Source organism: Martes martes, assembly GCF_963455335.1.
Source record: "Martes martes genome assembly, chromosome: 4".
In the NCBI taxonomy this organism is placed as follows: domain Eukaryota; kingdom Metazoa; phylum Chordata; class Mammalia; order Carnivora; family Mustelidae; genus Martes; species Martes martes.
The window spans coordinates 95,375,104-95,400,096 of NC_137891.1; the positions used below are offsets into that span (position 1 = coordinate 95,375,104).

Below are 24,993 nucleotides of genomic sequence, written 5' to 3' on the forward strand. Positions count from 1 at the left end.
ATGAAAAACATGTTAAGTAAAAGTAGTCCATCTCAGAAAACCACACATGGTATGTGATAAATACAATCAACTTCAATAGGCAAAGCTATAGAGACAGAAAGTAGATTAGTGGTTGCCAGGGGGGTAGGGGAGGCAGAGGTTAGGGGAGAAGGGGCATTGACAGCTAATTAGGTATAGGGTTTCATTACAAAGGGATGAAAATGTTCTAAAACTGACCACAGTTATGGTTTACAGCCCTGTGAATGTACTAAAAATCAGGGAACTGTACACTTTAAATGGCTCAATTACATGGTATACGAATTGTATCTCAATATAAGTTGTTTTAAAGAAACTTAACTATAAGAATAGAAATCCTGCAACAGAAGTCTTTTTTGTATAACCAGAGATGCACCAAGATAACCCATCTCCATCCTGCTCTACAACAGCAGTATCCTATTTATTCAGCATGGGAAAAACGACTTCCTCCTACCACCCACAGTTTCACATCTATGCACTAGGCAAAAATTCTCTCAAAACTATCAGATCATTTCTTTATTTAAAAAAAAAAAACACCAAAACCCAGTTGTACCTTAGCTTCTAAACCTAATTTCATTTGGCTCTACTTCCTAGGAAAATTAACAGTAGCAATCTGTTTACAAAGGTTGAATGTTAGCCTAGGAATGGTACTTGGGGGGCTGTAACTGCTCAGAACAAGGTTTCTTAATTGGGAACCATGAATCCCCTAAATTTGTACTCAAAATACTATACATAAATTTTTCTAAGACTATCCATACACCTATCTTTCATCAGATTCTCCTAAGGGTCTAAGACCCAAAAAGGAGAATCAATGGCTTTGTTCAACCAACTGTGTTTTTGCATCATTTATCTCCCTCATACTTTGTCATTGTAAAATAAGAAAGCCGGCTTCTCTCTCACAAGGTAGAAGAATTACAAAGCTCAAGGTAACCAGTTACTTATCACATGAGCAACTCATTTTTTGTTTCAATCAAAGACATGCCCGAAGAGTCAAATTTTTAGAAGATGGATCTAAAATGAATCAAGGAATCAAAAATTCTAAGTTGAATATGGGAAAATACTGTTTTATTCTTTTTTCCTATTAATAATTCCAGAGAATCATTTATTTCTTTAAAAACAAAAAACAATAATCCTCATGTACCTACTATGTGTCAGACATAATGTCAGGAGCTGAGGACACACTAGTGGAATCAGTCTATGCCCTTAAAGAGCTTATAGCATAGTAATTAAAACCTTTTTTTTTTTTTAAAGAACAAGAAATAAGAATTCATGGCATAATACGTATAATACATCCATGGCAAATAATACAATATATACATAATACATAATATACATAATACAGTAATATATCCATGGCAAAACCTTTTCCCTCAGGACTAGCTCCTTGGGAAACTAGAACATCTTGTAAAGCTTCTCTGTTTTGAGACACAGACCATCTTCTATACAATACTTTTCAATTCGTATGATTTCCCTCCTAAATCCTATTTTACAGAAACCCAGTATATATTACAGCTTCCGGGGCCCAATGTGTTTCAGTATGTAGTGAGTACTTATTTCAGCATATGTCATGTATAAAAGGAAGTAACAGCTCTGAATGAGACAAAGTTCACTCTTAAAATTCCAATTCCTCATCCTTCTTTATTTTCGTATCTTAAAAACTCACAAGACACATTTGTTAACCAAAACCAGTCTCTAATAAATCATGACAGATCCGGAAAAGTACCAATCTAAGGTAATATGAAATAAAAAACTTAAAATTCTGAATTGCAAACATAATACCAGACTGAGAAACAGGTAGAGAAAATTCTAGTGTTCAAAAAAATCCTTTCTAATTGGACTACTCTTTTCCTAATATCTAAATACTTCACTAGTAAGTACTTCTCTTCCTCTAGAATCTTTTTCACTAGTAAATACTTGCGTTCTATTTCCATCCAAATATACACTCTTACCTGATCATATTCTGAAGCACCAGGATAAAGAGGCCATCCCAGGAACAGCTCAGCTATCACACAGCCCAATGACCACATATCAATAGCTTCACAAAATGGTAATCCAAGAATAATTTCAGGGGCTCTAGCAAAAACAAAAATAGCAAATTAAAAAACAAACATTATTTGGGGAAATTAACTATGTTGACTAAGCCCTGTTTTAGTACCAGCTCAAGGTACATATTAATTTAAAGAAACTGAAAACTATCTTTGATATAAAAATCCATCATCTGAAACATCTGGGGCCAGATGTGTTGTGGAATTGAAAGTTTTTTTGAATTTCAGAAAGGTATCACCATACATAAAACTACATATTGCATAGTAATCCCAATGGAGTTCAGGGAAGCACCCCAAAACCAAACACATTAGTATTTCCACAATGAAACAAATGAACAGTCATACTAAGTTGGCTAAATAAAGACTTAAATTGCCTTACATTAGTTCAAGACAGAGTTTGCCAATAAATGAACTTATGCCAAACTTAAAAAAGTTTTTTAATTTTGAAATCTGAATTTTGAAATCACAGATAAGGGATCACAAATTTATTCTTTTTATTCTTAGCACCTTTTTAATTATAGAAAAAAATTAAGTGACCTGATCAATAAATATCCCTTGGTAACAGAAATGCCTTCTGTAGAGATACCATGGTTGAAAGCACTATAGAAATAAATTCACTTCCATTAATGCTCCAAGTGAGAAACCAAACCCTACGGAGCCTTGAAGAGAAGACTAAGGTAATACCATAAACTAAAAGCTTTATATATATATATGAACATATCTAAGATAAAATCATTACCCACTTGGGTGCCTGGGTGGCTCAGTGGTTTAAGCCTCTGCCTTCAGCTCAGGTTACGATCCCAGGGTCCTGGGATCGAGTCCCGCATCGGGCTCTCTGCTCAGCGGGGAGCCTGCTTCTCCCCCTCTCTCTCTGTCTGTATCTCTGCCTACTTGTGATCTCTCTCTCTGTCAAATAAATAAATAAAATCTTTTTTAAAAAATCATTACCCACTTATAGAGGAAACTTAGGCAAACAGAGTAAGTAATTTTCCCAAAATTACAGTTAATAAGTGGAAGGGCTAGAATTTGAACCCTGGCAATCTGGGCCCAGAGTTGTATTGTACTGTCTCCAAAAAAGTAAAAGTTGTATATATCCACCTATATAAATCTATTTGGCATGGTAGTACACATGGCATTTTTCAAACTGTGACTAAAATTATGAGATAAATGGGTTTAAAGGGGGGATGATAATAACAGGTTATTACTAATATCGATAATAATAAAAGATGACACTCATATAGCGCTTACTCTGTGCCACTCACTGTTCTAAGTTCTTTACAAATGTGGTCACTTATTCCTTACAACAATCCTATGAAAATAGATACTACTACTGTTAAGTCATCAATTTTTTTTTTTTTTAAGTAGACTCCATGCCTTGCATGGAGCCCAGCATGGGGCTTGAACTCACAACCCTGAGATCAAGACCTGAGATCAAGAGTCAGATGCTTAACCAACTGAGCCACCCAGGCGCCCCAAGCCATCAATTCTAAGGTGCATGTTTTGTTTTGTTTTTTTCATATTTTAACATCTCTAAAATCAAGAAAATTCTTGCAAATGATGAGTATTTTAGCTTAATGGCAGTGCTTTTACCTTCTTATTGGTACATAAATGTTTCAACCTCTAATCAATGGTATCTTAGATGCTACGTAATAAAGGATCCTTTTCATTTTACAGATGAAGAAACTGGGCACTGAGAAGTTAAGTAACTCACCCAAGGAAGGCCACACAATTACTGATGGAGCACAGGCAATCTGAATCTAAGAGCTGAGCTCGTAAACATTTTATCATCATCTCCAGACAATTTCCTTCCTTCTTACAAGTCATAGAATTAGAATCTGTAAAGGCACACCAAATCCAGACCCCTTGGCAGATCTGTCTCCACAAGGAGCCCTCTAACAGACTGTGTCCCCTCATGGAGTGCCTAGGTTTCTCCAACTTCTAAGTATTATGTGCACACTGTTGCTCTGGGGCAGGGAGGACTGAGCAGGGGCTATATAAAGGATCCTTCCTTAAATAAGAATATCCTCCCCAAAGTAATTTTCTAATTAAGTAGCCCTTAGAAAATAAGGTAAATTAGAGGACTTCACAGGATCCAAAGGCTTTCCTGATCCTAGAACAGAAACAGCAGAAGACTGATCCAGGCCTGCTAAGACTTCCACTATTCGACAGCTATCGGTGGAAAGACTAATATCACCAGTTTTTATACTAATTGATGTGAACTGTGGTTTTGTTAGCCAAAGAAACAAACTTCAAAAGGGATATTCCTGTTGCAGGTGGCTAGAGCGACATATTACTGATGAAGTTTCAGAGTTTAATTAAATCCCAACCACGGTAGCATGTTTTTAAGATGGCACAAGTTTAATAGCATTAATAAACTAGAGCGTAAGAGTATCCAGAAACATAAAAGCTTTTCTAAAATTGAAAAGGGACAAAATTTTTACTTTCAGTGAGCAGAATCATTAATTTCCAAGTTCATGACAGTGCCAAAAATAGCTGGCAGGGAGCGCGCAAATGGCGTTGTGCCAAAATAAAAACTGGGCTTAGAACATTCCTAAGCATCAATTGAAGAGCAGCAGATTGATTTTTGCCATTCCCACTATTCCAGGAAGATATTTTAAAATCCAAAGGTAGGTCATAGGGAGGGGCAGGCCACCCAATAACTTATTTCTTTAGAAAGGTAGCAAAAATATGTGATAACTATTAGGCTTCCAAAGCTTAAAGATTCAGGGAAATTAAGAAAAACATTAATTCCAGCCCCCAAGTCCCATTAGACAAAAAAATCCCCTAAAGACTGGCTGGAATCAGTTTTTCCATTTGGTCTCACTCTGCTTCCGGAGTAACAAAAGCAGCTAAGGATTTCCAGCAAAAACTCACTTAAAACAGTAACTCTACTACATCTACCATACAAAAAGGTAAGTTATCAAAGGAAAAAAAAAAAGAAAGTAAAAATAAAATAAGGTTGCTCAGTCTACTGAGGGATTTTCACTATCATTAGAAACTAGAAATACTGTCTGACCTAAACTCTAGGAAGCAAAAAGACTGAGGTTATTTTCTTTTACTGAACAGAACAGAACATTTAAAGCAGGTTCACCTCTAAAGACTGAATGTTTTAAACTCTGAATTCAGATTATAATTCTTGGGCTATCTTCATTACTGTATCATCTTTCCCCGTGCCCTCCATTATTTCTCAGTCCTTCAACATAAACTCTCAACACTAAAATTCTGCTTCTACTTCATCTGTATAGGGAGGCTGAGTGAGGTTAATTACTCTTCTATGTCCCACTCCAGCTCTGACATTCTAACAACTGAACATTTAAAAAGATGACCTATAGAAACACAGGGAAGAGAGGGAAAAACACCCAAACTGGCGGTATTCACTTCTGTAGGAAAATGGCATTAACTGTACTTTGGACTTAGTGGGTCTCCTCTTTGAAAATACATCCCATCCTTTTTTTTTTTAATTAATTTATTTATTTGACAGACAGAGATCACGATTAGGCAGAAAGGCAGGCAGAGAGAGAGGAAGGGAAGCAGGCTCCCTGCTGAGCAGAGAGCCCAATGTGGGGCTTGATCCCAGGACCCGAGGACCATGACCTGAGCCAAAGGCAGAGGCTTTAACCCACTGAGCCACCCAGGCGCCCCACATCCCATCCTTAAAGAACAAATACTAAGCAGGCTGTAATGACTAAAACCAGGTGGCAGAAATAGCAATTCTTGCCTTTTGATTTTCCAACTTCAAATTTCTTTAAACCAAAAAATCCCGCCAAAGCCATAAAGCATTATTTCACTAGAACATGGAGCAAGTTGTGGTTAGGATCACTTAACAGCACAAATTAAACCCTGCTCATTGTCATGAACACTCTTGTTTCTTCCTGCCCATCTCAGAGGCATCAAACTTACTTACCAGATCAGAGATATTACATAAAGCCTAACTTCCTGCATCTGTGGCTTAGGTGAAACTGTTTATTTGTCTATGATAAACTGAAAATATGCTTTCCTTCTCTAGCCCTTGTCCTTCCATATATAACAAATACAGTGATCTCAACTTTAATAAAGCAGGCTAATTTGTTCAGAATGGAAAAGCACTAAGCTTGTAAACATGGCAAACCCTTGTGCCTAAACTCAAGCCCCAAAGACAGCAACTTCTTTGGAAGTAGTCTGCAAACACATTTATAGCATCCAGGAAATAAAGTATATTATTTCCATTGGCTAAGGCATTTAGCCAAGCCGATGGCCAACAGAGACAGTATGGTAGCAAAATTTTATGTCAACTGATCATATTTTGGCATGTAATCAGAAAGATGAAGCAATGTAAACTAAAAAGGAAGGTAAGAGGAAGTCTGGCTTTGGAGCCAGGATGCTTCACTGGCCAAAGAGATTTCACGGAGGTTTTCTGAAAGACACCAGGGTGAGGACTTAACAGACTCTAAAAGCAACACAGAGAGGACCACCGTGGATAAAATTAATGGTAAAGAAGGAAGGTCTGAGCTGCTATTCCATTGGCCTGAGGTTCATTATTAAGTATTACTGTAACATAAGAGCATATTCATGTTAAATTCTAAATGGAAAAAAAATCCTAAATGCAGTTAAGCCCTGGACACTGAACTTCAGTATGCACAGTAATTACTCAGTAATATGCAGAAAGAACTCCTGTTTTTAAGGGGTAAACTGAGCTCCAGTCACAATTACTCCTCTAGTTGAGAACTAAATGCAATGGATCTGCAGGATGACTTGTTGAAGAGCAATTACCAGTGGATTTAAAAATCTGAAAATCGTATTTCCTATAAAAACAAAACATAATTGAATTACTCAAATGACAGCTTAAATTTAATCACAAGGACAGGGTGCTTGGGTGGCTCAGTCAGTTAAGCATCTGCCTTTGGCTTAGGTCATGATCTCAGTGTCCTACAGTCAAGCCCCATGAGCCCCATGTTGGGCTCTCTGCTCGGCAGGGAGTCTGCTTCTCCTTCTCACTCTTCCTATGTGTTCTCCCTCTCTCTCAAATAAAAAAATCTTTAAAAAAAAAATTAATCAAGGGGCACCCACGTGGCTCAGTCAGTTAAGCATTTGCCTTTATCCTGGGATCCAGCCCCACATCTGGCTTCCTGCTCAGCGGGGAGTCTGCTTCTCTCTCCCTCTCCCCGTAGCTCATGCTCTCTCTCTCTCAAATAAATTAAAAAAAAAAAAAAAAATCTTAAAAAAAGTACAACAAAAGGATAGGAAAAGGGGCAAAGACCAGCAACCTAACACTGAAAATTATTCAAATAAATTAATTAGAGAAAGCTAAGCAGCCAGAACTACTTACCCTTCAAATCTCCTTTACCCTTTAAGAGAAAATTCCATCAAAATTATTTCACAAAATAATTCTTACTTCTATTGCTTTTTCAATCTTAACATTGGCTTCCGTTACCACAGACAAAGCAACGAGTTAAAGAACACCTGCAGGCACTGACTGGAGAAGAGATCAAGAAGCAAGAGCTGATCAGCCTCCACACCCTTCAGCAGTGCCCTTCCTCCTACCTCCCCAACGCTCCAAAGGAGATGCAGAACTGAGCTCTTAAGTGCACCTGTAGAGTGTTTCTGTATATATACCTGTGTGGGTGGTGGTGGGATTGCTCAAAGGAGAATACTAAAAGAAAAAGTAATCAGAACCTAAATCTTCTAAGTCGTGAATAACTAAATGGAGGTGAGAGTCACAAAAATAGCCAAACTGCCTAGAGCATAATGAAATGAGAAGCCAAGGCTGTAGGAATCTCTTTACTCCATCTCACTCAAGAAATAATCAGAGTTTTACAAAACTATAAAAGGAAAAGATAAAAATAGAGAAGAATGGATTGGAAGACATAATGCTGTGAAGATGTCATTACTACCCAAAGTGATTTACAGATTCAGTGCAATCCCTTCAAAAACCAATGATTTTTTTGTAGAAATAGAAGAATCCATCCTAAAATTCCTATGGAATCTCAAGAGACTCCAAATAGCCAAAACTTGATTTTAAATTTTTAAAACTTACTACCAAGCTACCGGTAATCAAGACAATGTGGTACTGGCAAAAAGACAGACATACAGACCAATGGAATAGAGCAGAGAGCCAAGAAATAAACCCCTGTATTTGTGGTCAATGAATTATGACAAATGTCAAGACCTTTCAATAGACAAAAGATGGTCTTTTAAGCAAATGGTGCTAGGAAAACTGAGTATTCACAGGCAAAAGAATGAAACTGAATCCCTAACTTACACCATATACAAAAATTAACTTAAAAATAGACCAAAGACCCAAGTATAAGAGCTATCTATGTCTATATTCTTACATTCTTTTAAATAAGGGCTAAAAACTATAGAACTCTTACAGGAAAACAAATGGGAAAAAGTTTCATGACATCAGTTTGACAATGATTTCTTAGATAGAATACCAGAAGTATAAGCAACAAAAATTACCAACTGAACTTCCAACAAAATTTAAAACTTCTGTGCAAATACCACTGACAAAGTAAATAGGCAACCCCATGGAATGAGAGAATACATTTGTAAATCAACTATCTGCAGAGGGATTAATACTTAGAATATATAAAGAACTCTTACAACTCAACCAAAAAAAAAAATCTAATTAAAAAATGGACAAAGGACTTGAACAGACATTTCCCCAAAGATACACAGATGTGCAATAAATGAAAAGATGGTCGGGGCACCTGGGTGGCTCAGTCATTAAGCGTCTGCCTTCAGCTCAGGTCATGATCCCAGGGTCCTGGGATCAAGCCCTGCATCAGGCTCCCAGCTCCACAGGAAGCCTGCTTCTCCCTCTCCCACTCCCCCTACTTACGTTCCCATTCTCTCTGTTAAATAAATAAATAAATAAAACCTTAAAAAAATAAAATGAAATAAAAAAATAAATGAAAAGATTTTCAACATCATTAATCATTAGGGAAATGTAAATCAAAACCACATGAATACCATTTCATACACAAAAGAATGGCTATAATCCCCCCGACTTCAAAAAGAAAAAAAGGGGGAAAAAGCTGTTGATGAGAAGGTGGAGAAACTGGAATCTTTATGCATTACTAGTGGAAAATAGTTTGGTGGTTCCTCAAAAAGTTAAACATAGAATTACCATATGATCCAGCAATTCTACTTTTGGCTATATACCCACCAAAAGAATGAAAAACAGGGACTTAAACTCTTGAACGCTAATGTTCTTTGTAGCATTATTCATAATAGCCAAAAATCTGGAAACCCAAGAGAATGGATAAACAAAATCTAGTACATACATGCACTGGAATATTATTTAGTCATGAAAAGGAATGAAATTCTGATACATTTTATAGTATGGCTTAACCTTGGAAACATTATGCTAAGTGAAATAAGCCAGACACAAAGGGACAAATATCAAATACTGTGTAACTCCACTTACATGCAGTATCTAGATAGGCAAATTCATAGAGACAGAAAGTCAAATAGAGGTTACCGAGGGTAGGGGAAAGGTGGGAGTTAATGGTCAATGGTCACAGAGCTTCTGTTTTGGGTGATAAAAAAAATTTAGTAGTGGTGATGGTTACACAACACTGTGAATGTCCTTAATGACACTGAATGGTTCATTTAAAAATCGTTAAAATGGTAAACTTCATGTTAGGCAGATTTTACACAATTAGGAAAAAAAATATGTAGATGGCATATTTTCTGAGCCTTGTACAGATTAAAATATCCTATTATTTTCACACAATATAAAATTCTAAGCTCATACTTTCTATTTACTCAAAAGTTAATATAGGCATTTGACAGATTATCTCTTGATAAACATATCTCCTGATAAACACATTTGGATTACCTATTTTTTTGTTTATTGTTTCACTTCTTGGTTGGGTGAGTGGGCAATCGTATTTAATAATCATTAAAATTAAGTATCAGATACCTTAAAATTAGTAACTAGACAAATAGATAAATAAATGAGGTACTGAGAAATAAAAGCTCATTTAAGAAGACTTCCCCCTTTTCTTTCAGTAAATCTTCTTGGTTATAGCCCAGACCACATTGTATATACCAACATTTAAGAGCTGTCCTAATAATCATTATATACTAAAAAGGCAGCCTTGTTAGACATATCAATCTGGAAATATAAATCACTAAAGTATAAGGCACTTGGGTCAAGGACATTCTAGGATAACCAAATAAGGTCATAACCGAATAAGTTCGAACTATTATGGAGATGTTAAAACAGGAAGAGCCCTTAGCAATCATCATATCCAATTCTATTACAAAAGAAAGAAAACGTCAAAGAATGAAATGTTGCTAGAGTTAAACCTGGAATTATTCCCAAGGCATCTTACCTGCCAAGAGAGGAACTTGAAAAAAGTAGCAGCATATGCCCAAATTCATTACAAGTAAGTAAACATTTAAAGACTCTTTAAAATGGGAAAACTAGGTATAATGGTACTAAAGAAGGAACCAGATGCTAGTATAATTCAACCAGGAACAACCTTCAGAATCGGACTGAATTAGATTTTCTAGTGTTAAATAATAACCTCAGAAATAAGATAACATTACATATAGGAATGCCAGACAAGGAATGAAGTAAAACATATTATCCTATTCTACTTTGGAATCTGTAAATAAACTCATCGTTTGTTATATGTAACTCTATGTAATATATGTTAAATATAGAGACAGATCTCTAGTCTAAGATATGCTTTTTTAGCATTTGCCACTTGCCTGTAGTAACGTGACTGTAAGTAGGTTGAGCACACAGCTTTGGAAACGTGACTAGCAGAACCAAAGTCAATGACCTTCACTCGGTAGGGTTGGCGCACTGGATCGACCAGCATTATGTTTTCAGGCTTAAGGTCAGCGTGAATCAGACCAAGGCTCTTGAGCTTCATCAGGGCTGTGGCCACCTGCTGCAAGATTGGTCTGATGTACTTGAGTGGCAGTGGGCTAAACTTGTTCTGCTTTAGAAAATCATACAAGTTCTGCTCCAGCATCTCGAACACAAGGCAGGTGTGATTCTTATGCTGAAAGCACTCATAAGAACGAACAAAATTATACTCATCAGCATTTTCACTGCTTAGGCGAGAAAGGATGCTCACTTCAATCTGTCCTTGTCTGGCATAGGAGGGGTGGTTCTTCAGGATTTTAATAGCCACAATTTCCTTCGTGCTCCGCTTCCAGCACTTAGCCACCTGTCCAAATGTTCCCCGGCCTAGGAACTCCAACACTTCATAGCTATTGGTCATAGAGCAAAGGATCTCATGCTGGACCAGCTGGTAGTCCCCTTCTCCACTGGAACTGCTACTCTTTGTGGTCACAGTGGTGGTCGTGGCAGCGGCACCCACCACAGTCCTGTTTTGCAGCATGAGAGGGGGATGTTCTTCTATGATTTGCACGCTACCGTTGCTGTCAACTTCCTCACTTTTTCTTTTCAATCCACATTTTTGATATGGCTCAAGCAAAGAAACGTTGTTTCTGTGAGTCAGGGTCTGGCTGCTTTGGAAGGTTGATGGAGCAGCACTGGCCGAGCTATCAGCAGCTGTTACAACAATATGCTCCACTGCAGGAGCTGGGAGGAGGAGGCCCTGGTCGTAGGCAGGGATGTTGAAATTTGCTACCTGGTGAGAGGAGTTGGCTTGCCCTTGTGTGGCTGGGAGGGTTTTGCTGTGGGTATAATATTTGTCGTTGCTGCTCTGTCCAGAAACATCCCAGCCAGAGGGCTCTATTTTCAGTTTCTTCGCACTGCAGAAGGCACTCGACGACACTGATGGGGGGGAAAACACCTGCAGCTGTGATGCCATACCTATGTTGAGAGAGAGGAAGAATTAGACCCTCAATTTTACACAGCCCCTCAACTAACAGAGCAGAAGACTTTTAGTTTAGAAAAACCGCAAGTAAAATATAACTACCTGCCTGGGGTTTTATTTTATACATTTTCCAAAACACATTTCCTGTTACAGAAGGATCAATTTTTTGGTCAATCTCACATCCTTAATCAAGACTCACCAACAGTTGGTCACATTGTTAAAAGAGCATGAACATCTATGACGGTTTATAAAATAATAACCATAATAATAATAATGGCTTAGAAGACTGATCACTTACTATGTGCCAAGTAGTTGTCTAAGCACTTCACATACATTACTCTTTTAATTGTCACCACAACTCTTTGGAAAAGATACTATCATTACTTACACTTTACAGATGAGGAAACTAAGATACAGAGTGGATAAAGTAACTTGCCCAAAACAGCAGAGCTATTAAGTAGCAGCACTAAGCTCTTTGGCCCGAGAGCTCATTCCACAGCTTTGTGTTCACTCCTGCCCTGATGAGATTTTTGATCAACTATTTAAACTGAGACATAGAAGGCACACTTACAAAATTTAGAGAGGAATCAAATTTGGGTGGATACTCAGTATTTGCTAAGTATCAGGTCCAAAAAGACCACAATAGGGTAGAAACTACAAGACAAAACTAGCAGATGAATTTTAACACAGAGAATCCTACATAGTCCAAAATATGACTAGCACAAAGCAGAAGGATAAGAAATACAAGGTTTAGTGGGAGCACATGTATATGAAAGACACTTTCAGTTGGTAAGAGAAACATATAATAATGCCCCCCCCACACACACACACCAAAAGCTAATTCAATCTTAAACTACATTCATAGAAATAGTGTCCAGAATGTACTGGACAAAGTGGATGCTTTCTACTCTGTTCAATTAACTATTTTAATAGTGTCTAGCTCTGTCCACTACAATGTAAGAGGACCACAGATAAAATGACCAGTAAACAAGATGGTGTGAAGCCTATCGAGAGGATCTTCTGAAGAACCACAGGAAGTTATTCTTAAAAAAACATGGAGAAAGGGGGTAAAACAGCCCAATTTTCTGTCCTGGAATATCCCATAAACACCTCAAGCTCAATAAACCCCAAGACTTCCAAAGCTAATACTTTCAGAAAAAAGTTGAAACAACTGACAGAGCATAACAAGCCATTTCCTATTTATCTTCCCCTTCTCAATCATATAACCCTCAGATGCTGTGGGGCTCTATATTAATTCTTCTTCTCTTGTCCATACTTTCCCTCTTCCCAATAACTACTTCCCAGGATTAGTCATCTGCAAAAGAGTCTCAAATCTTTATTTCTAACCCAGACTTCTCTCTCCTCAACTCCAAATTCTTATTTCCAAATAACATTCCACACTGCAATTTGGGTATCCTGCAGACATCCCAAATTTAACAAGTCCAAAATTAATCTTATGAGCCTTCACCCAACCCCTAGTCTTCTAACTCAATTATGATACTACATCTTAAGCCAAAAATCAGAGAGGCAATGAGTCTCAGTTTCCTCATCTATAAATTGGTGATAATACTTAACTCATGGGATTATTTGGAAAATTAAATTGTTTAATACATGTACAGTCTCAGTGCCTGGAATTCATTTAGTATTATTATCCTGAATCCTCCTCCTCCCTTATTACTCCACCTCTAATCTATAACCAAATCTTACCAATTCTACCTCCTAAGTGTATTTCAAAATCAGCCATTTTTTTTCCTACCCCTTTTGGGACCATTCTAGTTCAAACAGCCAATAGCCTCCAAACTAATTCTGAATGCACTCTGGGGATCTTTGTTTTTAAACTATGCAAATCAGATGACTGCTCTTTCTTTCTTAACCACCTTCCTCCCCCTGCCTTCAGGGTTTTCCACTGCTTTGTGGATAAAGTCCAAAATCCTCAATCTGCCTTAAATCGCTCTCCAAAAATCTGGTTGTTGTCTTCCAGAATCTCCTCACCTTGATTCCTTCATTCCAGCCATCCTTCCCATACTGCCCTTTTCAGTTCTTGGAAGGCCCTCTAATATGGTAAAGATTTTCTTCTGGGAAAACCATTCATTCACACACACACACACACACACACACACACCCCTCACACACATACACCCCACAACTACCACCCCCCCCACCATGCACTCCCATAGCATCCTGTTCCTCCCTTACAACTCAAAATTACTTACTTAATGTTACTCACATTTCCAGCTACAGTGTTAATTTCATGATAGGTGCCATACAGGTCTTGTTCTTTGCTTATAGCATCAGAAACTACCGCACAGACCCTGGCAATATTCAGACATGCAGTATTTGTTGGATGATTTCAACTCCTGCCTACAAACCTCGTATCTACTCCCTACCACTCATATCAAACTTCAGGATTTTCAAATGCTTGGTTTTATTTTTCAAATATCCCTCCCTTTTATCTGTGCATCTTTGAGATATAGGGGGAGTCTCCACTCCACTACACATAGTTTAATTTTACTAGTCATAAGAGAATAAACACACACAAGAAAGGAAGGAAGCATGACAAAGGATGTTACAGAACATAAAAAAGCAATGTGTACATTTCTTTGTGCCTGAATGCAACTAAAAACCATCTGCACTGGACTAGACAGCTGGAACGAAGAACAAATCCTCAGCCTTCGATTTCTAAAATGTGGCCTGGATTTACTTTAAACAAGAGTTTTCATAATTTATATGAATCCCGAAGAGAAAAAAAGTGTAAATTAAAAGCTAAAGCCAGTGCAACTTAAGTTCAAGGCTACGAATTTACAAGTCCTCTTGTTCTGCCTATATTACTGACATAATACCAAATTAAAATAAAAGAAAGGGGCGCCTGGGTGGCTCAGTCATTAAGCGTCTGCCTTCGGCTCAGGTCATGATCCCAGGCTCCTGGTTCGGAGTCCTGGGATTCAGCTCGCATGGAGCTCCCTGCTCCGCGCGAAGGCTGTTTTCCCTCTCCCACTCCCCCTGCTTGTGTTACCTCTCTCGCTGTGTCTCTGTCAAAAAAAAATAAATCTTTTTTAAAAAAGAAATGAAAAGAAAAATGTAAAGCCAAGTAGTACCTTTACAAAATTTACCTATTAAAATATATGCAAAAATACTTCTCATCTATTATAAAACTGAGCCAATTTTTAAACAATGAAAGGAAGCAAATTTTTGAAATTTGTTTTCCATTGCATATCTGTTGAGCTACTAATTTTAACAACCTATCAAGAAACAGGAGAACAACCTTTATGTGCCTAAAAGTATTTGATAAAAGAATTGATTACAAAATTTGCAGTTTGTAGCTATATGTAGGAATATGAAAGCTTAAAAAATTAATAAATCTGAAAAGAATTAAGTATAATGCCAAATTTTTAAAAATATGTTCATAACTAGACACTTTAAAATACTGCATTTACTAGAGTAATGTTATGGACAACTTTCACCCAATAAATAAAATAACAGATACGGATGGTTTTAAGTCTTCAGTGAGCCCTGCAAAATGCACAAGTTCTAGAAATTTTTCTAAAAGTTTAAGGATATTAATGGACGTAATTCTTATTCAGTATGACAAACTTTTAAGTCTATCCATAGGGAAAGAACAGCCCAGAATTTGACCGGCTTTCCCCACAGTAAGGGTGTGTGGCACTTAAGTCAGTACTATGCCAGTGTGGCTGGGGCTCATCCTGACCTCAACAAGCACAAGGTGAGAAGAAAATACAAAATCAAACCTGCCTGGAAAAATCAACAGTCTTGGGACACCTGGGTGGCTCACTTGGTTAAGGATCTGTCCCCAGGTCATGATCTCAGGGTCCTGGGATTGAGCCCCATGTCAGGATCCCTACTCAGTGGGCAGTTGGCTTCTCCCTCTCCTTTTGCCCCTCCCCGCTACTCATGTTCTCTCTCTCTAATAATAAATAAAATCTTTAAAAAAAGAAAAAGAAAAATCAACACTCTTATCTATATGACATCCTGAAATTCAGCCAAAAGCAGCCATTCTTAGACATAAGATAAAGATACTATGTTCCAGAAAATCGGCCTTTGCAAAATGGGGAAGAAATTTTCTTCCTAGGGTGAGGCCTCCCCAACAAAAATATGGAACAGAATTAACACCTGCAGAAAACTTACGTATCAGACTCTGTTAAGTTTCGAGTATTACCAATTCGCAGGAGACCAGCGCCCAATAAATTACTTGGGACTTCCTAAAAATGTTGCACCTCTTGACTCTAGTAACAAACGTCTTTTCATTTCAAATCTGATTTCCAAGGATTTAACTATCTAAGTATATTGACAAATTTGGCACTGTATTCATGGGGAACTAGAACTAACAGGCAAAGGGTTACTAGCATTTGCACTTACTGCTAAAGAGAATCGAGTCTTGCTAGAACCTACAGCTTTCAAAAACAGTCAAATTAAAGGCTTCCCTACTCCCTGCCGTGGTCACATCTACTGAACATTTACAGGGTGCCCCACATTATGGGCACTACAGGTAGCTAATATTACTACAAAGGATTCAAATATTATAACTATGAAAGGAGAATTTAGTTATGATAACCAAGGTAATCATTTGTCAGTGTTCTGCCCTTCCTTTCCAGGTAACTTACATCTTCCACACCAATAATAAATTCCTACTGCTTTTGCTTAGCATCATCTTTGCCTCTTTGATACAATTTAACAATTGGCGACCTAAATAACCTAAAATCAGTACTGTAAATTGATTGCTTCCTCTGGCACTTGTCCTCAGCTGACATGTACACAGATATACATCTTCTCCAGCACGATGATATATAAAGAATATTCATATCATTAATGTAGATAAATAAGAAAACACATTCTGTAAAAATAAAGCAAGGAGTAGTGTTGGGAAGAAAACTCCTTCACCAACACCATCTATCTCTCCACTCCACTCATTTTTCTCCACCCCGGCTGACAATCCTGGACTATATCAACAGCCTAACTTGCTTTCCCCAAAGGGGACTCTCAAGCCCCCTTTTAAAACTCCCCTCTCCTAATTCATTCTTCACCTTACAACTGAAACTTTACAAAATGCTTATCTGTCTCCCGCTTAAAACCTTGAGATAAAGTATAAAATCTCCAAATTTCCAGTAGCACTAAATTTCTCTGCGTTCCTAGAGTAGGCCTGATTTCTCCCATCCTAGTTCCTTCACACATATTTCCTCTCTGAACTTGATTGTCCCCTCCTAGTCTTCTCTTTTTCTAATTTCTACTTATCCTGTTAGTCTCCATTTTTTTCAGTGTGGTATATAGGCTGTTGGTTTGGATCAAAATCTACTCTTCCTTCACCCCAGGCTCATGGCTATGTTCACCAGCCCCTCTCACGAACAGACAGTAATGTACAGCTTTTTGTGTTCCTTTCCATTTCTACCAGCAAAAACCCATGGAGACCCAGTTTCTACCATGAAACAATGCTCAAGGATGACAGAGCAATAAGATGGAAAGAACTGTCTCTGAATGATCCTTTAAGAGCAGAACCACCTGTTCTGCTCACTTGAACCTGGAACATTTACTTCAGGCTGTCACATGAAAGAAAAACTATTTTCCTAGATTATGTATATGTTAGTCAGCCTTATGCTGACAAATACACTCAGGAAAGCCTTGCCCAGGTCACTTCGTACTAGCTTAGGTTTCTGGTAAAGGCTCCCACAGCATCCTCTACCACTTCTCAGTACTTAGGACACCTGTACTTATTTATGTCATTTACTCATTTAACAAACATATACTGAGTACCTAGTCCGTCTGCCTGGCACTGTTCTAGAAACTAGGGATAACAGTGGTGTTCCAGATGGACAAGATCCCTTGTCTCCTGGAATTTACCTTCTTCTGGGCAGACAACAACACACACATATCCCCCAATAAAACAGAAGCTAGAGATAATGCTATGATGAAAACAAAACACAATGATGTGACAGAGATGGTGGGAGGGGCAGAGATAGTCTAGATTTGGTGGTCAAGGAAAGCCTTGTAAGGTAGTGGCACTTAAGCTAAGATCTAACTGACAAGAAGAAACCATTCCAGTGGATGAGAACAGTTAGTGCCAAGGCATATTCTTGGCTTATTTGAAGAAGAGAGCAGTGTAGATGGAACAGAATAGGAAAGAAAATAACAGAAGCAGGCAGACAAGAGCCAGATCACGTATTAACTCATGAGGCCACCCTAAATGTTATTTATTCTAAGTATGACTATTTAAAAGCTGACTTCTTGGGATGCCTGGGTGGCTCAGTCGGTCAAGCATCTGACTCTTGATTTTGGCCCAGGTTGTGATCTCAGGGTTGTGAGACTGAGCCCTGGAACGGGCTCCACAGTGAAGCCTGCCCAAGATGCTCTCTCTCTCTCTACCCCTCCCCCTCCTCCCTCCCTCTCTCAAAAAGAAAAGCTGGGGGCGCCTGGGTGGCTCAGTGGGTTAAAGCCGCTGCCTTCAGCTCAGGTCATGATCCCAGAGTCCTGGGATCAAGCCCCACATCGGGCTCTCTTCTCCGCAGGGAGCCTGCTTCCTCCTCTCTCTGCCTGCCTCTCTGCCTACTTGTGATCTGTCAACTAAATAAATAAAATCTTTAAAAAAAAAAAAAAAGCTGACTTCTCTTCTAAACTGCAAATTCTGTAAGGGTAATTCTAAATACCAGAGTAGGTGTCTTTTGGGGGGGGGGGTAATCACCAGCATCTATCATATCCGGTATGTGTCAAATGTTTGTTAGAATGAATGACTAGAAAGAGATCTTTACTTCTCCATATGTAAACATAAGGGGATCTCAGGTGTCATACTGACTGAATTAGAGAAATAATCAAGTGAAATAGAAATTATAGTCTCTTGCCTACAAGAGAATACCTAAATTAGTTTTCTAAGTGTAGTGATACAGAAGGAAAAAATAAGCGTGAAACCCTAAGGACACTATTTGAATGAAAGTCCACCACCCCTTTCCTGTAACACTTTCCTTCATAAGGAACCAGCAAGCCAATTACCCAACTAGTATGCAAAGAGAGAATGTGGAATAAGTGGTGTTAGCTGATGAAAGAGTAATTCTACAATTCTATGTAACTTACAGCCATATAATCAATATTTTGTAATATTTTGGTAAGCTAGCCGATGGGATGCTTTCCTTCTAGGCAGGTTATCTTTTCCTAAATTTCAATCTCTTCATTATTTGGAATGATGAATCTATAGCAATAGAACAAAAGAAAAGTAGGTATTTTTTGTGTTTGGTAAAAAGGTATGACCTTGGTATGTGCACCCAACAGTTTATAAGGCCTATAAAATTTAGAATGAAAAAAGCTACACCTCAAGGAGTTTCAAGCATAAGGAAAATGTCAAATTAACAAAGCAAACATCAATATGAAACATGAATCTTGAGATGACCCTGTTTAGATCAGTCAGCAAAGGCCTAAGGAAAAGAGGACTTAAATAAGGTAACAATACTTTGGCAGATAGAAGGTGGAATAACTTCTTTCAGATTAATGAGATAACTTTTGCCAGTATGCCAGGGAATGTGGAAAAATGAAAAACTGTTTCAAGTAAGGAGATGTACTCGACTGAAGCAAAAAACACTGGCAAAAAAGTACAGGGATTCTTACAGCTAAAACGGACCTTATGAGACTCTTTCTAAAACCCCCTAATTCCAAGGTGAGGAAAAGGAGACCCAAGAAAGGCAAACAAGTTTTACATAGAGCTAATGAGTTGTAATGCTGGCAAAGAATTCAGGTCTTCTGATTCTTTTCCATTAAGCACTCTGGGAAAGTACTGTACCAGGTGCCCTTAAAGAATCCAAAAGAAATATACATAAGCTTCCCTATCTTCTAGGAGTTTAGAATGTTGCTTAGGTGATGTAACACACATACACACATACACACACACACACAGGAAAAAGAAAGAAAGAGAAAAATATAAAAACAGGATATAAAAGGTTTTTTTTACAGAGCCAAATTATGCTCTACAAAAATACGTAAGTCATTTAGGGAGCTGTGAATTTAGGAACAAAAAAGGAACCAAAAAGCAAATCACTGATTGTTGAAGTGGTACTTATAGGAAAAATGATTTTGATGGGTTGTGTTCAGAATGGCACAATGTAAAGGAAATGTAAGGGAAGAGACTAGGGAGAAATTAATAACTGTAACTTGAAAAAAAAGCTAAAAACATATGGATTGCTTTATGCAGTCGTGAAAATGAAAAAGGGCAGATCAGGAAGTTCATGTTTGCAAAATTTCTTCAAATTACAAAAAGACCAGTTACAATATATAACTAACAACAAGTTGTGCAAGTTCCAAGTGTAAGAAGTTTACAAGGCAGGTTTGGCTCACTGATTTCTCCCAACACAACCACTGACTGAGCTGTGCTTATGAAAACAAAACCACAGAATGAAGAAATTCTATTTTCCAGAGAACTGTGAATTTTGAGATTATCTTTTTTTCTTTTAGGAGGGAGTTTTGGTTTGGTTTTAAATCTCAAGTTACCAATCAACTTACTCTACAATCCATAAAACTACAATATCCAAAAATGGTATAAACTATTTATGAGTATCACCAGCAGAAGTCCTACTTACCAACTAGAGCCAGTATACATATTTACAAGATCTCACTCACCATTTTACTCATCAGATGCTTTACTGGCTTGGCTGCCTCCAGTTCCAACCACAAGCTACTTTACTAAAATATCCTCCCAGCAAGGAACAGTATCTTAAAGTCACGGATATACTTCCATCATACCAGTATTGTAACACAGAACTCTGGGGTAATTATATGTAAAGATCCAAAATCATAGGTAACGGGACTTGTTAGTTTTTTTAAATGTTTTCAGAAAGCTTTAGACCTATATAAGTAAAAGCCTGTAATGACTTGAAATCTCTACAATCTTCAAAACACACACACTACAGACCAGGAATCAAAAATAGCTTTACACAAACAAGAGCAAAATTGTAGGTTTTGCTGAGGGCATCAGCCACTTAATTTAACCCCATTTCATCAAGAGCAGGAAGCCAGGCTGCTGTTTTCATCAGTTACTAGGGAACAAATAAGATAAAGGACAGACTGGGCAGAAGAGTCTACAGTTGAAATGAATATTTTGATGCAATTTCTGAAAATTCCCGAAGTGTCACTAAGAAAAAGCACCTAGGGCTGCCTCAAAACGAGTCTTTCTACAGCTTAGGAAGTGCTTTAAGTGCAGGAAAGACATACTGAGGCTGAGGATTGTTTTTTCCCCTTCTCGAGCCCCTCCTCCCTTCCCCCACCTAAACAGGAAAGAAAACGCGCCCAGCATAAACACAAGGCCAGTGTTCACCGTTTGTCACCACAACAAACTGGAGGTTAGACCAGCGCTCTTGGAGACAGAGCCCCAAGTCCCGGTTGCTAAACACAAAAAGGGCCTCTTTCCCACAGACCTGCGAACAGTACGGGCCTTACCCAAGAGTTTTTGGTTGTTTCCTCACCTTTTCTCTCTCTCTTTTCTTTAAACGAAAGCTTTGGAAAAGTGGCGACAGACAGCAAAAGTTTCCCTCTGAGCCAGACCTCTAAATCCGCCTTGCACAGACACACATTAGGTGGGCTGGTCCCACGTAGTCTCCACCATCATTACAAATTACAAACCTAACGATTAAAGAACACAAGCGGAGAGGATAGAAAAGCTTCCACACCCACCCCACCACCGCCGTCCTTTCCAGACACCGCTTCCTGGTCGCAAAGAGCACAAATAACCCAAAACCATGGTGATAAGCAGAGCTGTGAAATACACACGCACAAGCCACACGCTGGGAACCTGCCACGACGGCCGGGAAAAAACCGGCCGGGTGAGGAGGCGCAAGGCGGCCCCTGTCATCTGAGGACAACAACACGCCCCAAAGAGAAGTGGCAGGAGGCAGGGGGAGTTGCCCCGAAAACAAGCCCGGAGCCTCCTCGCTTTCCCGGGAACGCAAGCTCCTCCGCGGCCGCTAGCGGCCGGGCCGCCGGACGGGGCACCGGGTCCCGGGTGGGGGCGCGCCCAGGGAGGCGCCCCCCGCAGGCCGGGCGCCCCCGAGAGCCCGCGGCCCTCCCGGCCCCGCCTCGGGAAGCGGATGGGAGCTCGCTCCGCGCCGAGGTCCCTTCCCGCCCGCTCCGACTCACCGCCGGTGGGTCTGGTTCTCAGCCTCGAGCTGGGGCTGCCGTGAGGAGGCGGCGGAGGAGACGAGATCCGGGGCCCCGTCGCCGGGTCATCATACCCCCCGCGCGAGCCGGCCCGGGCCCCGGCCCCCGCCCCCCGGAGCCGTCCCCGCGCCCGTCCCGCGGGGGGAGCCCCCTCAGCCTCCCGCCCGCTCCGCCGCCCGGCCCCTGGCCGCCGCCGCCGCCGCCTCAGCCCCGCGCGCTCCCGCCTCGGCCTCCCGCTGCCGTCCGGGGCCACCACCGGGCCCCTCGCTCCGCAGCCGCCGTTGTCGCCAGACCCGACGAGCCGAGCGCCGAGCGGCCGCCCCCATCCGGCGGCCCCGCCCCGCGGGAACAATTCACCAGTCCAGCGCCATGACACCTACTGAGGCGGAAGTGTCGAGGAGCGGGCGGATTAGGACAGCATAGTACAGATGGGAGTGGGAGTGGGGGGGCCTCCGTGGGGAGCCAGCGTGGATCGAGTGCGGGGGCTGAATTCCCCGCCCCCTCCGCGCGACAGACTCCGAGGTGATTTAAAGGTGCTTGGTGGCGGAGGGGGGTCCAGCTGTGAAATGTCATCCTAGCCAGTGTGACATCACCACAGTCTAGTGTGACACCCCCAGAGATTGGGCAGCGCGCGGTGAAGCAGTGCCTACCCGGGAAGCCCCCCTGCTCGTGAGGAATTACCTCAGTTTAGGCTTTAACGTTTCGTTGCCATGTAGAGACGTTCTGGCAGAGTGGCATCCATGCACGGGATCTGGAAGCCTCCTCGTACATCAGGAGCCGCTTAGGAGACTACCGCTGCCCGCCATTGGAAAACTGTGTGCATTATGAGGTGAGAAAGAGCAGCTGTGCTCTGGACCCAGCCCCTCAAAACGTGCAGTGAGCGAATGCTACCATAACGTTCTTGCCTCGACCAGAAGATAGTAAGACTGGGTATTCAGGAAACGGGAGTGCATTGGACACACAGCATTCAGAAAAAAATGGACACTGTAATAACTAGTTTATCCTAAAAGAAAGACTGTTGCCATCTCCCAGAGTCAAGAGAGTCTCTCCGTAGGACTTCAGAAGCACCTCCTGCTGTGTAAAATGTTCTTGTTCCTAAAGTGGGGACCATTTTTAGAGACAGTAGTATAACCTGTTTATTTTTTCTATCCTGCAAAGTGCTGGAGGCAGCAATAATTTGAGCCCTACAAAGTGACCGTCCAGCATCATGGTTGTTTGCATTTACTCTTTGAGGAGGGGGACAGAAGTGGCTAAGTCAAGATTCTGCTGTTACACTGTATTTCTCCGATCTCACTTGTATACATTCTTGACCTATTTGGATCCCCATCTCCTCACAAAAAGAAAAAAAAAGTGAAGATGTGCTAATACTCTTGTGAAGAAGTGGTAATACCACGTTAGTTTGTTCGTTAAGGTTTCTTTTCTGGCTTAACAGCACTGGGAGCAGTTCCGTTTTATTGGGAAAAGGGAAGTTTATTTCCCTAGAGAACCGAGGTTAGCAAGTGTTCAATCCCACGGGGCAGTTTTGTTTGCTTATCTTCACAGGAACTGAGAACATAAAGTCCTACATTGGGCTGACCTGGGAAACATCAAAATACAGAGAGTGGGTGAGCATGCCCACTAGGGGAGGAGCCAGGAAAAAGGCAGAACTTGAGCTCTGGAGTAGAACAGATCCTGCTCTAAAAGCAGGCTTCAAACACACTAATTACTTACCATGACTTGGCTCAACAAAACTCAGTGACATGCTTCTAGGCTCCTATTAAGTTATGTCCCTTTCCTCTTTTCAAACACATGTCAAAGTCCAACTTGAGGGAACCTTTCCTGATTGACTCCCATTTTATTCTAATTATTTAATTCTACATCATCATCTGTGTATTTACTTCCCTGTACCTTATTTGTACTTGTTGATCTATGTTCATGGTTCTTAGGTTATTCCTTCAGTCGGCCTCACTACATGGAGACCTTCTCAAAATCGACTATTTCACCCTCTCTAATATACGTTCATCCATCCAACAAACTGTATGCCTCCTCTACTCCAGGCATTCTCCTAGATACTGGGTCAGATGCAAAATGAATAAGATATTCCCTTGGCTCACAGTCAACTAGGAAAAAAAAAGTACATGGTGACATATATAAGACTTGAATGACAGAGCTAGAGAAGACTCCAGAAAAGGAGATATTTAAACAGGGCATGGTCAAAGAAGTTTCAAGTTTAATGTAGCTGGGTTCATTTGTCCCGTCAGCAAATGTCTATTGAGTATCTTTGTGTGCCAGACACTATATTGGAAATTAAAGATACAAAAAAGAAAATGCATGGTCCATGGTCTGAAAGAGCCGACCCTTCAGCAGAGAAGTGGCAAGATACAGAATTAGTAAATTAGGTTGAGTCAGATTTTAAAGGCCATGAAGAACTCTTAGAGGTTTAGCCAAACAGGTAATATGAAGGAATCTGTGCTTTAAAGAGAGAGGCAGTGGCAGTGAGGAGGATGGCTGACTGAGAAATGTAAAGACTAGAGAAACAGAGACTAATTAGAAGGCTATGATGAAGGTTTGGTCAAGCAGAGACCCTGGAAAGAAGGGGTCAGAGAGGAGAACTCTTTCCTCCTAGACAAAAGTGCCGCTGGAGAGGGAGCTGTTGCTGGTTGGAAGCATTGAATCTCACCTAGAGTATGATATTTCTCTGTGGCCTAGAGCCTAGATTCAGTGTTGCAGATAGGAAGAACTCGCTCAGGTGCTGCATTACTTAAGACCAAGTAGAAGAAGCTGACCCAAAGGCGAAGTCACAGGAGAAGTTGAATCAAAAAACTTGTCCAACTATCCGAACAAATAGTGAATCCAAGGGGCCAGAAAAAAAAAGAGAGAGAGAATTCAAGTAGAAGCTGATAGTTGTAAAACTGGGAGAAACCAGGTGAGACAGAAGGTCTGAAGGAAAGGGTAAGAGGCAGAACATGGAAAAAGCCTTTGAAACAAGAGGGCATCCTCAGTAATTTTTTAAAACCTAGATCCCAGAA

The 24,993-nt window shown here is 40.1% G+C and overlaps 1 protein-coding gene across 1 annotated transcript in view; it reads right to left on the reverse strand.

The window, feature by feature from the left end:
• Positions 1 to 22,043, reverse strand: part of HIPK1 (homeodomain interacting protein kinase 1) — a 51,866-nt gene extending 29,823 nt beyond the window's left edge. The window contains exons 1-3 of the mRNA XM_080800545.1: positions 21,965 to 22,043; positions 10,764 to 11,841; positions 1,965 to 2,088 (exon numbers count right to left, since the gene is read on the reverse strand). Coding sequence (XP_080656671.1) covers positions 1,965 to 2,088; positions 10,764 to 11,839 — 1,200 coding nt within the window. The 5' untranslated portion in view covers positions 11,840 to 11,841; positions 21,965 to 22,043. The remainder of the gene's footprint in view (positions 1 to 1,964; positions 2,089 to 10,763; positions 11,842 to 21,964) is intronic.
• Between the last annotated feature and the right edge of the window lie 2,950 nt (positions 22,044 to 24,993).